Here is a 14391-nt window from a genome sequence, read left to right as displayed (position 1 = left end):
GAAGTTACTAAGAGAATGAGTGGCAGAACCAAAAGTGAACCCTGACCACCGGACCTCAAAGTGAGTGCTCATCTGATGGGCCCCTGCCTTGGCATGACTCACTCATCAGCTCATGTCTGTTCTCCAGTCCAGCTTGAATCGCAAGATGATCTCCAGAACTCCCAAACTAAGTTACACAGGACCCACATCATTCATCAGAAACACCTTTGCAGACCACAGAATGTAGCCAACTTCTGACCAGGGCAGTTTCATAACATATCTCCTATGTTGACCTGTTTCTTGTGCCCAGTGTAAAAAAGTCAACTTCAAAAGAAAAGTTGACCCCCACTGCAGTTCTTAGTAACTCAGCGGCAGCTTCTCCAGCTGTCATATGCTTCCAAGCTCTCTGATTCTTCTCCTTCCTCTGGCTACCCTCATTGTAGCCATTCTATTATTCATTCTTAGCCTTAAAAGAGAAGAGACAAAAGAAATAAAAAAGAAACGAATTTCTGACAAGCGAACTTTGGAACGTTTGAGCAACTTTTATGAAACACCTTGTAGGGGAAGAGGTTGAAACTATTGGCTAGGTAAAGCTTTTGCATTACCTGCAAGCCAGAAGTTAAAAATATTTATCTCCGGACTAGATCTAAGGAAGCTCAGAGGAAGGGAAGGGAAATAGCACTTATCAAGGACCCACTGTGTGCAGGCGCTTTATAGCTATTAACAAATTTTAATTTTCATCATTTGATGTGAATATAATTCTCCTCGTTTTAAAGATAATGAAAACTGAGGCCCAGAGAGACTGAGTAACTGACCATAATCGCACACCGAGAAGTAGTTGCAAGATTTGTCTGACTCCAAAGCACTTGTTTTGGGGACTCTCTGTGCTGCCTCCTAACTAAACACTGTTTCCCCATTATCACAGGAGAAAGGCAAAAACGAAAACACAGGTGTCTGTAGTATTAGACTATGGAGCTTAAGGCCATTCCCTTTGAGTTGATAGGTCTTAAACTGAATACTTGGAAAAATATTTTTAACATTTCAATTTCCTTAAGTCATGTGCTACTTGATTATAAATGACGATCTAGTTATAAGAATAATTTAATCACAATTTTAGCTTCTATAAAAACTTTCACTGAAAAGCCAAAAATACTTAAAGACTATTCATTAAGGTCCATTTAACTCTCTGAAGTACAGACTCATCATTCTCACGCAATGGGAAGTGAGGGGACTGACGCACAGAGCAGCCAAGGACCTGTGTCACGTGCTTTTGTTAACCTAGTTAATGTCCCAAATCCAAAACTAGAGTTTTAATCCCCAATGTTTCTTTCAGTTCATTGTTCGTTTATATAAATGAATAAAGTAGCCACAAAATAAAATGTCAGAAAGTATATATTTTTGCCTCCACCTCAACACTGTTGACATTTGGAGCCAGATAATTGTCATGGGGTGGGGGTCGGGGGTGGGGTGGAGTGGGGTAGGTGTCCCGTGCATTGCAGGATGTTTAGCAGAATCCCTGGCCCCTACCCACTAGATACCAGTATCACCCTCTTCCCAGTTGTGACAATCAAAGCTGTCTCTAGATGTAGCCAAATGCTAGGAACCATGCACATGCTTAGGGAATAGAATAGATGTGTGTTAAGAGGTCATGCTTTATGGTAGAATGCTCTTTTATCAATGCCATCTTTCTCTCTATTCTAATGAAGTCTAGTAATAGCCAAAGAATCCAGGGCTAGAAAGTCAGGGCTAGAAAGAACATATGAGGATCATCTAGCCTAGCATTTCTTCCAATTGTATGAAATATGATGTTAATAAGCCTGGGGAGAAAAAAAGTTTCATGGTCCACTAGCTTGGGAAACAGTGGGCTAAATAAGACTCATTCACTCATTTAACAAGTATTCATTGAGCACTTACTATGTCCTTGTCTCTCTACAAGGGACTTGGGGATACATCAGGGAACCAAAGACCCCTGCTTACTTGAAGCCATATGTAGTATATAAGTAAATGAAACAGTATATTATTCATGATACATACATTGGAAAATGAAAAAGTTGGTCAGGATAAGGGGGATCACAGATGCTAGACTTTGGGGATGGATTGCAAATTTAAATGGGGTGTTTAAACAGCTTTTCTTGTGCCTGACTTCGAGTTAGTGAGTGGCAGTGGGACCAGAAGCATGATGACCTCTAATCCAGTTTAATTGCCGCTGCTCCATCCTACGTCTTTCATTCACAACGGTGGTTGTTGGAACCCCAAACTTAGTTTGCACATTAAATCAAATTTTCTATTGCCACGAGTTCCCCCAAAACCGCTTAGGGAAGTGTTTCTCCACTGAGGATGAGTTTCCCCCCAAGGGACATTTGGAAATGTCTGAAAACTGTTTTTGATTGTCGTAACTGGAGGGCAGTGGTATGATTGTATCTGATAGGTTGAAACCAAAAGTGCTGCTAAACACTTTACAATGCACAGGACAGCCTCCCACAGCAAAGAATTATCTGGTCCCAAATGTCAATAGTGTCAAGGTTCAGAAACCCCTGAAGGAGGTCCCACCTCCCGCTAAATGACTTGAAATGATCGCCATGAGTTTTGCAGTGTGTCTGTAAATTTCATTTCTGACTCAATGATGTTAGGAGAAGGGAGGGATCACTAAGATGTGAAGATTTGAACCAACCCTTGTCTACATGACACCTACACATCCAGAGCTTTCCAAATTTCTCTCATGGGCCCCTGCATGTGGTTATCTATATGACGCCAAGCATACAGCTGTGTGGTTTCTTGCAGGGAGAGTTCCCAAGGGATTGACTACATCGCTTATGTTGCTTTCAGCTGTTTGTGAAGGACTTAAGCAACCACAGTCTCAGTGTAGAAAGATCTTCTCAAATAGAACACTGCAAAAAACAAAAAACACATTCAAAACATGTGTTGCATATATCCTGTAGGTATGGAAATGCTTTGTGATTTGAATATTTTTCTGGAGAATATATAGCCTGCCTTAAATTTCATGGCATTTGAATAGATCTTTATTTTTTGTAGTAAATAGTTTTAAGAAAATAAAATAGAACATTGTGTAATGACAACCTTAACCTCTAAGCACTACGTGACATTCAAATGGTATATCAGGGAAATGCACGCACTTTCCCAAACACCGAGACTCTTTATGCTTTGAAGCTGAACAGCTCTCTGTGTGGTCCCCTTATGGATCTAGATGAGAAATCAAATTGCATTTAGCCTTAGGCCTTGAGGTCACTTGGATCTGCAGAGTGACAGTGATGGATTTTTGCTTGTCATGGTCAGCATTAGCAATGGATGGATTCTCAGAAGATTGGATATTGAACCTTACTGAGACTTAGCTGAAATCCATCCATATTTACCTATTTCACTCATTCCCACCACTCTCCTTTCCTTCCTGTTTCATCTTTCTGTCTTTTCCTTCAATCATTCTTGCTGATTTTTTTTCCTTTCTCATTTAGCTGGATCCTTTAGGAATTCTTTACAACATGCATTTTCTATTGGCATTTATAATATCCTTGTTGCTTGTTATCTTGTGATTCTTTAAGCATGGTCTTTTACTTCTTTATTTGTTGATCTGTTTCATGCCAGATTTCAATTCAGTTGCATCAAAAACCCATGAGGGTCCCAATATTATTTAACATAAGGATCTTGTTTTCGTGTCAAAATTTTATGAAGCCCAGCATGCCTGTAACAATAAATTTCATGTCTATTGATTGAAGAAACATTTATGTTCATATAGATTCACGGACTGCTGCAATAATTCCATGCTCCCACACTACTCTTGTCCCACTGGCCCATGGTCCTTAGAGTACGAAACAGTGCTATTGAGTTTATTTTGCTAGTGAAGTTAATCTATAGAATGTAACTGTGACATGTGATTGATGCAAGAACAAAAAGTGGTTATTAGAGGATAAACATACCGTCTAATATGAATGGTCCTGGGAAAGTCTGGAGAGCTCTGTGAAATTTGTGAACTCCATGCTCCACACAGGGGCACCCAGAATTTCTAGTTCTTCAAGGAAAAAAAATTGTAAAAAGTAATGTAAAAATCTAGAAGAAAAAGCCTGAATCCAGTTGGAAGTTTAGGAATACAGTAAGGCAACCACTGAGGGTTTTGTAAGTGCAGAATGAAGGGGAAATGAGAAAAGCAAAAGCAATGGAAGTATGTTCAATGATTGTAGTGAAGATTGCTTGTGTCTTTTATCTTGCTGAAGGTTATGGGGGTAAAAAAGATTAGAACATGTTTGGAGAGAAATGTTTAGATGAAACGTTTGAAGTTTTTTCACCTCAAAAGGGAAATATTTCAGAGTAAAGATAAAACTGTATTCCTCTGCTTGAGCTCAAACAACAAAAGTCATGAAGAACTTTACTTGGGAAGAAGAATGGTCAAGGAGGAACGGAACATTTGACTTCAGGTTTATGCTGGGAATTTCGTCTCTGCTATCTATTAGCTTTGTCACAGCTTCTGCCTTTGAATTAGTTATTTAACTTCTCTTAGGCTCATTTTCTTTTCTAAAAAAAGAAAAAAGTTCCTCTCCATATTATGAGAATTAAAGAAGACAGTTTCCATCAAATACTGGGCTCACTAAATATATGATGGGAAAAAAAGACCACCCTGTATTTATCAGGTTTATTCAGTTGCATAGCTGCATCCAAGCTACATATTAGCACAGCCCTTTTATAGGCCCAGAAGAAGGAATAGATAATGGTTATGAAACACTTATGCATTTTAATTCCCAGGCACATCCTCAAAGATAACTTGATATTAAACTGAACCCAAGTTCAGAGAAGATCTGTGTCTGGAACAGTTCTTGTTGCACTGTTGAAGAAAGCCAAGGGATCAGAGAGAAGATTTCACATCAATGTCCTTTCCAAAAGTGAATGTCTCCTTGAACCTCACAACTGGTTCCTTTCCTTTCAAAACATTCAAGTTTGAGTCACTCTTTTGTCATTAATAACTGTGGGACCTCCAACAGTCTTTTAACCTTAGTTTCTGCATTTGCAAAATGGAATTCTAATACTTGCCCTGTATACCTCATGGCACTGTTGTAAGCCTCAAACGAGATAATGTTAGTGGAAGTTATTTGTGAACTAAAACATACCAAACAAGTGTAAGGAATTTTTAGCACTGGTCAGTGAAGCACCTCTGTCATCGTGATGTGAACCAGTGGTTCAGTCTCTTCCCCAGCAGAGAGTCCCTCTGGGCATTTACTCTGCATTTCTTATGATTTTCTCTTTTCTTTTCCTTTCACGCACAGTCTGGAACTGAAGTGGTCTCATGTTGAATGGTCACAGACTGAATATGAGATCTGTGAGAACATGGGCATGTTGCCCTTGGAAATTACCAGAAGGGGATATTCCATGGACTCAGCCTTTGTGAGTGTGAAGGTAATATCTCTAAAATGTAAATGGTCAAGCTAAAAGTTAGGTTGCTGGTTGGTGCCTTTGATTATTTTCTTAGAAAAAATCAGAGTAACCAAGGAAACTTCAAACTGCAGGAATAGCCAACTGTTCTGGAGAGTCCAAGAACAAAATCTCCTGGTCCCTCCATCCTTTATCCGGCTTCATTAGCTCCCAGATATGATATTTCTAACCCGTTTTTAGTTCTTAAATCTGGTCATTAAGTCTTGAAATTTGATTGCACAGGGAATTGTATCCAACCTAGTGAATTTGGGCCAAACTCTGCTTTGGAAAGAAAGGTTGTATGCAAGACATTCTGTGAGGTACCCAGAGCAAATTTCAGTCCCCAAATGGCTTTCTCTTACTATGCACTAGGATCACTTCCTGTGGTCTCAGTGGATGAGGAAAATCAGGGGACACACCTATCCTAAGAGTCACCCAAGTCATGCAAAATTAGGAGGGCGTATATCAATACAGGCTTCCTGAAATATAAGGAATATTCGGTAACCACTTTTGGATCAGTCAACTTGCTGTTGCTTTCCACTGACATAGACCATGGAGCACAACCTATGGCTTCCAGAACTGACGGAATTTCTTAGGCGTTGCTATCACAATAGCACTTCAAGAGAACAAGAGCATGGAAAGCTTTTACATACTAATGATGGCGAACGAGCCTTAAAGACTTTCCTCCTCAGTCTAATGAAAAGGGCACTGATGTTAGCTTCTGGAAAAATAGCATCTCAGTTAAGTCTCAATTACAATAATAAATTCAAATCACCCTCAGAACCTTGTGCACCTAAATTCCAACATCTCCAGACTCAGTATTTATGTTTCCAGTGAGCAGGGATAGGCTCTTTTCCCCAGATCTGTGGGTGCTTTATTGTTATTAAAACATCAGACAACTTGATACACTCTATAATTTTCTGGCAGATTGTTTATGGAAAAAGAAAGAATCTGCCTGGATGGTTTTCCAGTAATCATCTGTTCCTCCATAGGAAGCACCATATGCCCGAGTCTGGAATTTTGGGCCACACTACCATTCACCTTGCCAGGGAGAAAGAACATACGTGGTGTGACATGGAACCTTTTTTCTACTTAAGCTGACTGCACACTGTGAACCTGCCAGCTGAGTGTGCAGCCCTTCATCAAACAGCCCTGAGTCCTGCAGGGACGACTCTCCCCACAGTACCCTTTGCTGCTTTATTCCAGAGTTTATTGGCTGCTTGACTGGGAGCAAGAACAAGAGAGTACTTTTACCTCTGTGGCTTGCCCTGGTTTGAATCACGCACCTTCGCCGGACCGATTTCTCCAACCACCTTGCCTCAGACCATTCCTTTTCTGTAAACCCATAAGATTCTGTAAACTCAGTGGTGGTAAATACTAGGTAATTGCACATGCAAGAACCATGCGGAGAAATGTACCTTACAGCATATGGTGGATACAGGTGTACAATGGGCTTCCTTTTCACAATGAAAGGCTGTTCAGGAGGAGCCTTGGCATTGTAGACAAAGAGCAACTGGGATCTTGGGAGCTAATACCCTTCTTCAGCAAAATGTCTCCACTGCAGACCCATCCACAGACGTTAGGGCCTTTGATTAGAAATACACTTCCTTTGTATGAAAGTGAAGAAATATACTAACCCACTTTCCTGACCATCTTAGATGTCTTAAAGAAATGTGCTAGGTACCAACTGCCTACTGTGCTTACACAGGGTTCTCATTCAACAACCTCTTTCCCAGACCACCCAATTCTTACCTATTCTTACCATATATTTAGGCTCCTTCTAGGGGAAGTTAAGGCCTTGATTTCAGAGCCCTTAAATCACCTCTGGCTTTTAGCCGTGGGGGTGGGGGACTGGGGATCAGTCAATAGTCTCTTTAGAGTGGATTTTTTCTTTTCTTTTCTTTTCTTTTCTTTTCTTTTTTTTACAACTTACTTGATGGAGCCCCTAAAGTCCTTGGTTCTGGCTGTGGATTGCCTTTGTGGGGCTGTTCACCAGGTCTCTCATCCCCACAAAGCTCTCATTCATTTCTGTGAAGAGGGATGGTTTCATCCACACGGGAAAATGGACCAGGCTTGTTTTAGTTCATCTTGTCTAAAGGTTTTCAGTGCTGTGGAGCTCTCAGGATAACTCACAGCTGCCTGACAGATCATCCCTCAGGTTGTCAGGAGCGCCTGCCTTGCTTCTCCTCCCACTCCTCCCCCACCTCCCCCTCCCTTTCCTCTCAGGCACCATCTTAAAACCAGGTTGGGGTAGAAGGAAGGCAATGAGATAAATGATACTTACAACAAAGAGAAAAATATTGTTTAAAATTCATGTTACTTTCTCCAATAACTGAAGCATTTATAAAGGAGAAGCCAAAAAAAAAAGCTTTACTTTTACTTTTATTGGTATTAGTCTAGAAAAACATTATCTGTAAGAAAGACCCATATAGGCTGGATCTAAAATGGTTTACTATAATAAAAAAAAACCTTTATGTTAAAAACAGATTTAAGAGCATGAGTTTAGTCTAGTATGAGACTAGACTACATGTTTCTCTATTATAGAATATTTATTTTATTAAAAAAAGACTTTTTTTTTCCCCTCTAAGGTCAACCAAGTGTCAGCTACAGTTGGGAAAGATTTTACCCTGACTTCATCTAAACTGATTCAGTTTGACCCAGGTACGTTTTGTGTCTACAGTTCGTTTCATGTTTTTGTGAGAAAGTCTGGAGATTGTGGAGAAGGCAGAATATCACGCAACTTCAGCCACCTAGAAACTCCTCGGGGACCCATATCACCCCACTGCAAGAGAGATCTGTTTGGACTTGAGGTTTTGCCCCTCGCGTTTCATTACCGGTGAATATTTGTTTAAAATGAGAAGAAAGATCATAACAAATAACAAATACCAAAGCAAACATCCAAGAAATCCAGAAAAAATAATGCCATTTAAAAAATTATTTAAGGGCCTGACCCAAAGCTGAAATAATTTAATTGCCTTATATTTTTATGGGAATTTTCGGAATGTTATATTCACGTGGATTCCTAAAGGGCATTTCTAAATGATCTCTCTTGGAATAAGTTGATATGAGGAGATTCCAGGGGAAATTATGATTTAATTAGATAGCACATATTTTGTTTTAAATTTGTGGGAAAAAATTTCTAGGTGCGAAAGGCAACATCAAAGTGTAGTGCCTGCCCTCAAGGATGGTCTATTGTGTCAGAAATACAGACGTGAAAACAATTACTAGTGCTTTGGGACTCAGAGGATGAGCCATTGTTCTGGCTAAGGAAAAATCCTAGAAGACTTCCCAGGGGAGGTGGTATTCTGAGCAGGTAGAAGAAGAAGAAGGGGCCTGCAGGTGACACTTTTGGGGAGTTGAACCTAAAGCGCCTTCTTTCCCTGGCTTCTGTAGATGGGGGCAAGTGGTTCTTTCTCACTGCGCTACATGGAACTTGTTAGCTAGAAACGGTTTCATAAGTCTTACTTTAGAAACTTTTGAAGTTCCCGAGCCCACAGGTCCTATAAATGTTTATTTACTCTCATATTGTTACTCCTCGCCTCTTTTGGTTTGGTGTCCGCCTGCCACACCCTCCACTTTTGCCCAAAGCAATCTGTTCATTTCTTTAAAAATAGCAGCTTCCATGATTGGTGAAGAAACAGAGAGTGAGAAATCACAGACAGTGGGATAGTAAAAGGTTTGAGAACTCTTGGGAGCAAGCTGGAGAGAAATTGAGAGGCTTTCCAGTCTAGTGAGCTCCACTCAAGGAAGCTTGTCTTGCAGACTTTGCGCCAAACCAAAAACTAACCCTGACTGCTTTGCATTCAGCTACGGTGACTAATCTTGAGTTGAAGTGTAAATATCCTTAAGAAAATGATTGTTTTCCTTTAAATGTGTTTCCTTTAAATGTGTGTTCTTGAAAGATTTGCTGCATTCTTAATTGAGGCTTCGTCATTCCTAAGAGTCAAAATGTTTTCAAAAGGAACAGATCTCTAATGTGACATTCACTAAAAAACATTGAGAAAATGTCTTTCAATAGCAAAATAGCTTTGCAGGAAAATATCCAGGAATTAACCTACTCCGTAAAGTGGGGTATGTCTGCATAAAATGACACCTTCTCTCTCCTCTTCAGCACCTTTTTTTAATGGGAACAGGGGGGCAGTTCCAGCCTTCTGAAATCGCTTATAATCTCAGTGATTTAACAAATACTTTGCACCTTGAAAGTGGGAGAGGAAGGAAAAAGAGAAACCAAAAGAGTTCTTACTTCCAATCTCATTAACCTAAAAAAGTTGGTCATATGTGCACACCTGGTAGGCATAGAAACAAAGCTGAAATGCAGGCAAACAAATCAGAAGCATTTAAGTGAAACTTGGAATAGATTTTCTCTAACCATCTGGTTCTACTCCACAAGGTCTGACAAAAACTTTAAGGTTTTTTTGCAGGAAGGAAGGGGTACTATAATTTTTAAAAAATGATTCTTAAAATGAGGGAGCAATTGGTTGGGACTTGGAAATATTTTTCTGTATTGGATTTTTATTTGAATAATGCTTAATGTTATGGGCTTTGAAAGTCAAAAGAGTTCTCTGATTATTAAAAATCTGAGTATTCATATGCTTTCTTCATTGTCTACCCTCTTATCTCTTCTTGCCACTTTTATTATATCAGCTTCCTATGTGGTCTCCCAACTTCTAGCCTCTCTGCCTTTGCCTCTCAATCTTCCCACATCACATGTTCAGTTCCATTTTTCTCAGAAATCCATTTTCAAGAGCCTTCCCTGTTGCCTATGGTTTAAAGTCTGAATCCAGCCACCGAGTATCCAGGCCTTTCTGCCATCTGACTGCACACTGCCAATGCAGCCTTACCACTTCCTGTCGGTGACCTCTATTCCAGCGAGCTAATCTGTTCGGCCTTCCTTGGTCAAGTCGTCTGCTTCGCTATCTCCAGGCCTTTGCTCATGTTGTTTTCCCATTTCCTCCCTCCAAACCCTTCCAACTCTGGAGCCCACATATAGTATTTACCATCTATTCTATATCTTTGGGCAACTAATTATACATGGCCTTGAATAATTGACTTTTCTGGTGCTGACATCTTGTCTCTTCAAAGAGGTTTTAAATTCCTTTATATCAGGGCTTGCTTGTGTTACATGTCTGGTATTCTCCATAGCATCTAAAGCAAAGGGAAGTACATAATAGATACAGAATATAAGTTTTAATGGATTGATTCATCCATCAATGAGATGGGAATTATATAGTATTTTATATTAGATGCTTCAACTTCTGTTTTTGCAAGGACTATGAAAGTAATTGATTTGAGAACTCAATTTATAGTGAAAGCTTAACAAATTAGCTGTCAGCCTAGTTTTTTAAAAGATTATTTCAAATAATTAATTTTTTCAAATACTTTTCAAATAATTTTTTAAGTGCAACCAAGAGCAGGATAGTGAACAGTTTCATATTTCCACTGGATTCTGTTGGGAATCAATGAGACTTTGATTAGATCATGAAATCTATATGCAGCATCCTTTCAAGGAGGCCATCATATAGATGGCAAAATTGAGAGGCATAAATCTGTAGCAAAGAATCCACAAGGAGAAAAAGAATCCAGATTTTCAGAAGAGAAGGCTAGAAAAAAACAAGCTTAACTGCTTTTATAGCGGGGTTTATGGGAACAAAAGCACTCAAATAGCCAATGAGTAAATGAGAAGGAGTAAAGTTTTCAGAACTTTGCCCTAGAAGGTTAAATTATGTTTATCATCTTTTTTCCCCTTCAACTTGAGCATTCTTTCTCCACTAAACAGTACTTTCTTTTCTTCCTGCCACCACTTTCTCTTCTAAATAAACTCAGGGAAATGTCCTGTAATCCACATCATGGAAACTGATCGGGATTAGACAATCTCGGAAGTTTCTTCCAGCTTGAATATTTTATGTTTCTGGGGTTGCTTTGCCTACCATCTTAGTGGCGACAGGATGGCTGGGGATATGTAACATCAAAACTGTTCTGTTTCAGGTTCACAAAATTACTGTGGACCAAGCTTGATTGTAACTCCATGAACAGAGGCAGACAGAAAGAGAAAAAAAATTGGCTCTATCTACTTCTAGAACCCCCAGCCCATAAATTCTGTCTAGGAGGATATTAAACTGCTGAGTATTACATCATCAGAAAAAGCATTTGCAGGCTAGAAGGATCTCAGGAAGCAGGGCAGCCGAAGGATGCAGCTGTCTTTAGAAATCAATCATTTCAAGGGTTCCATGAATAGCATGAAGTACCATCCAATAATCAGTTTTAACTGTCTACATCAACCTCTTAAGATTTTTGAAACTATTAAGATTTTAAGATTGCAGTACTTGTTTATTCTTAAGAAGTGAAGGGGCAGGTTGGGAAAAAATTAAGTCTTGGATCTCATGTACTAACCGTTTTTTTTGTTCATCCCTTCCTTGCAAAATGCAGCTTACTTTTTTTGTTACAGTGTTTGCCTTCATATGGATTCATCATTGTCCAGGAGCAAATGTGGTCTTTTAATATTATTTGGGAGAACAGCACGACGTCAGTGGGCTGGTAGCAGTACAATAGCTCACTCAGGCTACTGCAGTCTGGCTCTAGACATGTTAATTAATATACTTCTCTGACACCTAGGTGATTGAAATAGCAATTAAAGAGTAATTAAAATGTTTACTTCTTGTAGGAATGTCAACTAAGATGTGGAATATAGCAATTACCTATGACGGATTAGAGGAAGATGATGAGGTCTTTGAAGTAATTCTGAACTCCCCTGTGAATGCAGTTCTTGGCACAAAGACAAAAGCTGCAGTGAAAATTTTGGACTCAAAAGGAGGTATTCTTTTGATCCTCATCTTGAAATCAGGAGCAGTCCTGGCGCTGTAGCTGCTTGCTTTCAACAGCCAACATGCTTGATAACGCCTTCAAATCAAAATGCTTAATTTCTTGTCAAGAAAGCTGCTTCCATCATGATGTAGGCCCTTTATTCTGGTTTCTGCTTCATGTGGCTTTCCTCCTGCTAAGAACTATCGTTTGAGAAAAGCAACAAGTCAGTGCCATAGTTTTTTCCTCTGCCTGTTTGTTGTTCTCACCAAGGGGGAAACAATGTTGGTGGGAATCTATCGACAATTATTTTCCCCCAGAGTTTGTAGGGCTGTAATTATCTTCCTCTGTTAAAGAGAGCTCTTAATGCCTAAAATCTGAGCCCCCACTGTAGTGTGACCAGGACATTTTTAAAAGAGGAAGGAATTGGAGAAAAATAGATGTGAAAGATGCAGCTGGCTCGGGGATTCAGGAGCAGCTGGAGAATATTAATGAATAACCATGGATTGCAGAGCCAAATAGGTCCTGGATAGGATATGCTCAAGAACAACCTGTGAACTAAAGAAAATAAAGATTGACCACAGTCCTTGGTGCTCTGATTTTTTTTCTGCCAAATGCCTTCTGGTTGTCTATTTAGCATTTGACAAGTGTCCAGTGACTGTGCTCAGGCTTATACACCTGATTTTACACCTGTCATGTCCTTTTGTCCATGTGTTTTCCTTACCTGAAATCTATTATCTCCTCTTCTCTTTCTCATCCTATAATAAAAATAAACACTATCCTCTTTCCTTTATATTTCCACAATATCTCTCCTCTGCCACATTTCCTCACCAAATTCATGTCGTTTTCAGTAGAATCTTCTGGTCACATTAAGTACGTAAAATACTTGAAGGACACACTTTACACATGAGGTATGACAATATCCAGACAAGCGTTCTGGGTTTAGATTTTTTTCCATACTAATTGGCGATGTTTCCAATAGAAGTAGGTCCATGAAGATTGACTGGATCTTTGTTCTGTAACAGTTGAAGGCTAATTTTTATAACTGTTACTTGATTTCACTGACATCTTCAAACAATTCCAGTTTCTACCTCTCTGAGATTGGGGAAAGGATGAACGGATGAACTCTTTGAAGTGTCTGTAGAATGATGCTAGATTAGTGAATAAACCTGATATATTGAGGAGCACTACAACATGAAGGGAAGTGAGGCTGTTTCCCACGTAGACGGTATGATTGTAAAATCATGGCCATGATTTTCACTGGTGGCTTGTGAAATAAATTTCATGACTTTATAATCACCCTGTAGATGTGCAGAAGGGCACAGCTTTCCTGGATGGAAACTGATGAAGAGTAAAGGAGTTCCTGGCAAATGGTAAAAAGGCAACATCTGGTGGGAAGACCATCCATCTAAGTTTAGTGACAAGCTGCTCCAGGGGCTGTGTCGATGTGATCACTTATCTGTTTGTATGAAATGAACTGACCTGCCATCTTGCACGCCTCCAGGACGATGTCATCCTTCATATTCCTTCAACCCAAACAAACACAGCGCATGGGAGAAGGGCAGTTGGCGCCCGCTGTCCCCAGAGTCTTCCTCACTCACCAATTCTGGTTCCTCTCATCTGGAAAGAAGACGCCTGCCATCTTCCAAGCAGCTAGCAGTCACCAGGGGAGACACCCTGCAGGGCTTTGATTCCACGAATCCTCCCACAATGAAGCTTAGGACCCGCGGGAATGGCAAAACAGTAAGGATGGGGACTTTCAGGCATTTGGTGTGTGGAAGGAGTACATATTAAAAGAATTAAAGGTACTAGTAAGTATTCTGGAACATTGAAGAAGCTGTTTTGATTCTCATAGTGAGGGCCATGGTTCCTTGCAGAATCATGCAATGCCTTTTGTATAGAAATATCATAATGCTGCCCCACCTCAGTAATTGTATTAACTGAGATGTTAGATATAGTGACTCATCCAGATGATTTCTGCTCTGGTTCCTTTTGTGATCAAGACAGATAGGGAATGACCAGTGACCTTGGCATAGAATGAAATTAAGTGATCTACTTGGGTGTAGAAACCATGGCATTGACCTTATTAGCACGCCATTCCAACCAGGCACATGCTCATGGGGGTGTGTGTATGTGTATGTTTTCTTGGACCTCTGTGTCCTATAAATGTACCAACAAAATAAGGATGTGTTTTCTCCC

At 39.9% G+C, this 14391-nt stretch overlaps 1 protein-coding gene across 14 annotated transcripts in view; it reads left to right on the top strand.

Annotated features, from left to right (window-relative positions):
- FREM1 (FRAS1 related extracellular matrix 1) overlaps nt 1–14391 on the top strand; it is a 144818-nt gene that overhangs the window by 116165 nt on the left and 14262 nt on the right. For all 14 annotated transcript variants that reach the window (XR_011497321.1, XR_011497322.1, XM_070495616.1 and 11 more), the window contains 4 exons: nt 5250–5379; nt 7983–8055; nt 12056–12205; nt 13697–13935. Coding sequence is in view for 12 of the 14 variants with exons in the window: in XM_070495616.1 (XP_070351717.1) it covers nt 5250–5379; nt 7983–8055; nt 12056–12205; nt 13697–13935 (592 nt within the window). In the remaining 2 variants the exon portion in view is untranslated. The remainder of the gene's footprint in view (nt 1–5249; nt 5380–7982; nt 8056–12055; nt 12206–13696; nt 13936–14391) is intronic.

The sequence above is a fragment of the Equus asinus genome, chromosome 23 (assembly GCF_041296235.1).
Source record: "Equus asinus isolate D_3611 breed Donkey chromosome 23, EquAss-T2T_v2, whole genome shotgun sequence".
Classification (NCBI taxonomy): Eukaryota; Metazoa; Chordata; class Mammalia; order Perissodactyla; family Equidae; genus Equus; species Equus asinus.
Note: the sequence above shows the minus strand (reverse complement) of the source record. Positions and strands in the feature narration are given on the sequence as shown.